Below are 2500 nucleotides of genomic sequence, written 5' to 3'. Positions count from 1 at the left end.
GTACCAGATGGCAGAGGAGATGGCAATTAAACAGAGCTTAGAGTGGAGATTGCAGCCAGTGTGTGTGTGTGTGTGTGTGTGTGTGTGTGTGTGTGTGTGTGTGTGTGTGTGTGTGTGTGTGTGTGTGTGTGTGTGTGTGTGTGTGCTTGTGCGTGCGTGTGTGTGTGTGTGTGTGTGTGCGTGCGTGCGTACGTGCGTGCGTGCGTGCGTGCGTGCAAGAGAGAGAGAGAGAGAGAGAGACAGAAACTGTATGTGAATTTGTGTGTACAGTATGTGTGGAGGGGCATAGCTGTGGGGCTGATCAGGGCAGTAGAGTGGAAATTGTTGCTCTTTTGACCCTTAACCCAGGAAGTAATTTAAGTTTTACCGGTAACTGTGATTGATGCCATTTCTGCATTGCGGGTACAAGAACTATAGCCCCTTAATGAACACCATTCCACCAGCGGAACACTGTGGAACACCACTTTGACAGCGCACAGGGCCTTTAGCCATTCATTACGACTTGGTCATTGCCATTCTGGTAACAGCTCATTTATAACATTATAACATCTTACTGTGTTAAAGTTACTCAGATATTTCAATGCTGCCTCGCTCTCTCTTTTTGGTTCCAAGTGAAACTAGTTCATGTCCAAAAAAGGAAGGAAAAAGCAGAAGCACTCTGAGATTTGAGACAAATATTTTTAAAAAGGCCTTTAATTTAACATGGCAATTCTGTTTAAAAACACATGGGCCTACCTACGCATTGCGGCCACATTGGCTTTCATCAGGGCATGCAACTAGTTTGTGTTAATGATCTGTACCCTGTAACTCATGTTGCCTTTCTCTCTTTCTCTCTACTCTCCTGTCTTCTTCTTTATCTCTCCTCTCTTGTCTTCTCCTTTCTCTCTCCTCTCTTGCCTTCTTCTTTCTCTCTCCTCTCTTGCCTTCTTCTTTCTCTCTCCTCTCTTGTCTTCTTCTTTATCTCTCCTCTCTTGTCTTCTTTCTCTCTCCTCTCTTGTCTTCTTCTTTCTCTCTCCTCTCTTGTCTTCTTCTTTCTCTCTCCTCTCTTGCCTTCTTCTTTCTCTCTCCTCTCTTGTCTTCTTCTTTATCTCTCCTCTCTTGTCTTCTTTCTCTCTCCTCTCTTGTCTTCTTCTTTATCTCTCCTCTCTTGTCTTCTTTCTCTCTCCTCTCTTGTCTTCTTCTTTCTCTCTCCTCTCTTGTCTTCTCTCTTTCTCTCTCCTCTCTTGTCTTCTTCTTTCTCTCTACTCTCTTGTCTTCTTCTTTCTCTCTCCTCTCTTGTCTTCTTCCAGAGGAGGACCTGACTGGAGAGGAGGAGGAGATCCCGCCCTTCAGAGGTGAGCATAAGAGGTGTGTGTGTGTGTGTGTGTGTGTGTGTGCGTGCGTGCGTGCGTGCGTGCGTGCGTGCGTGCGTGCGTGCGTGCGTGCGTGCGTGCGTGCGTGCGTGCGTGCGTGTGTCTGTGTCTGTGTCTGTGTCTGTGTCTGTGTCTGTGTCTGTGTGTGTTACTGTAGCTGGGCTGAGTGTGTGTGTTTGTGTGGAGAAGACCCACCCTTTAATAGCAAGCGGAAGACCCTCAGGGGCGGAAAGGGCTTATGTCAACTTCAATCATTTCTAATGGCATTTGTTAGTTGGTGCAAGATTTAGGAGACAGTTTGGGGATCTGGGGCCTCGTATGCAAAGCTTGCTTTTGCCCAAAAAGTGAGCTTTCAAGCAAATATTCAGATGTACTAACTAAGACTGACTTAAGGGAGACTGTGTGAGATTTTTAGTTGATTATTTCCAGAATTCATGCTGCCCATTCACTATTGTTACCTTTTTCATGAATACTTACCACCAGCATCAAATTCTAAGTATTCATTATGACTGGAAAAATTGCACTTTTCATACATGAAAAGGAAGATCTTCTCCATGGTCCGCCATTTTGAATTTCCAAAAATAGCCATTTTTAGCTGCAAAAATGACTTGGACCATACTAGAAGATATTTGTTTATTACTTTGTAAACGTTCATGTTAAGACCCAAATTTGGCAATAGGCAGCCTAGTTTCAATGAGCAGCATAGTTGCAGTACCTTTTTTGACCATTTCCTGCACAGTGTCCCTTTAACCCCTTAAGACACGGCATAATAAATTAGCTGTTACCAGAATGGCAATGACCAAGTCGTAATGTATTACTAAACTACAGTAGTTAACTTTCAATGTCTATTACAGCGTGCCACAGGAGGTACGGCATGCATTAAGGGGCTATGATGAAAAAGTGCATGTGTACTAATTTTCATGTGAAATTGGATGCACCACATGAATCAGCATGAAAACTGATACATTTTCAATTTTTGGTGCATATTTATCCTTAGATTTGTACATATGCAAAGTCTCTGTAGAAATCTGTGGAAGTCTTGGTACATGAGGCCCTTGGATGATCTGTTGGTACTTCAGTTTTGTCTGGCTTGCATTGCATCATACCAGTGGTGTCACACTCCAGGGGGGGCAAATTTAGTCCACAGA

At 43.8% G+C, this 2500-nt stretch overlaps 1 protein-coding gene across 1 annotated transcript in view; it reads left to right on the top strand.

Annotated features, from left to right (window-relative positions):
- scara3 (scavenger receptor class A, member 3) overlaps positions 1 to 2500 on the top strand; it is a 53205-nt gene that overhangs the window by 29168 nt on the left and 21537 nt on the right. The window contains exon 3 of the mRNA XM_063223587.1: positions 1290 to 1334. Coding sequence (XP_063079657.1) covers positions 1290 to 1334 — 45 coding nt within the window. The remainder of the gene's footprint in view (positions 1 to 1289; positions 1335 to 2500) is intronic.

Source organism: Engraulis encrasicolus, chromosome 18 (assembly GCF_034702125.1).
Source record: "Engraulis encrasicolus isolate BLACKSEA-1 chromosome 18, IST_EnEncr_1.0, whole genome shotgun sequence".
Classification (NCBI taxonomy): Eukaryota; Metazoa; Chordata; class Actinopteri; order Clupeiformes; family Engraulidae; genus Engraulis; species Engraulis encrasicolus.
This window is presented reverse-complemented; position numbering and strand designations above follow the sequence as displayed.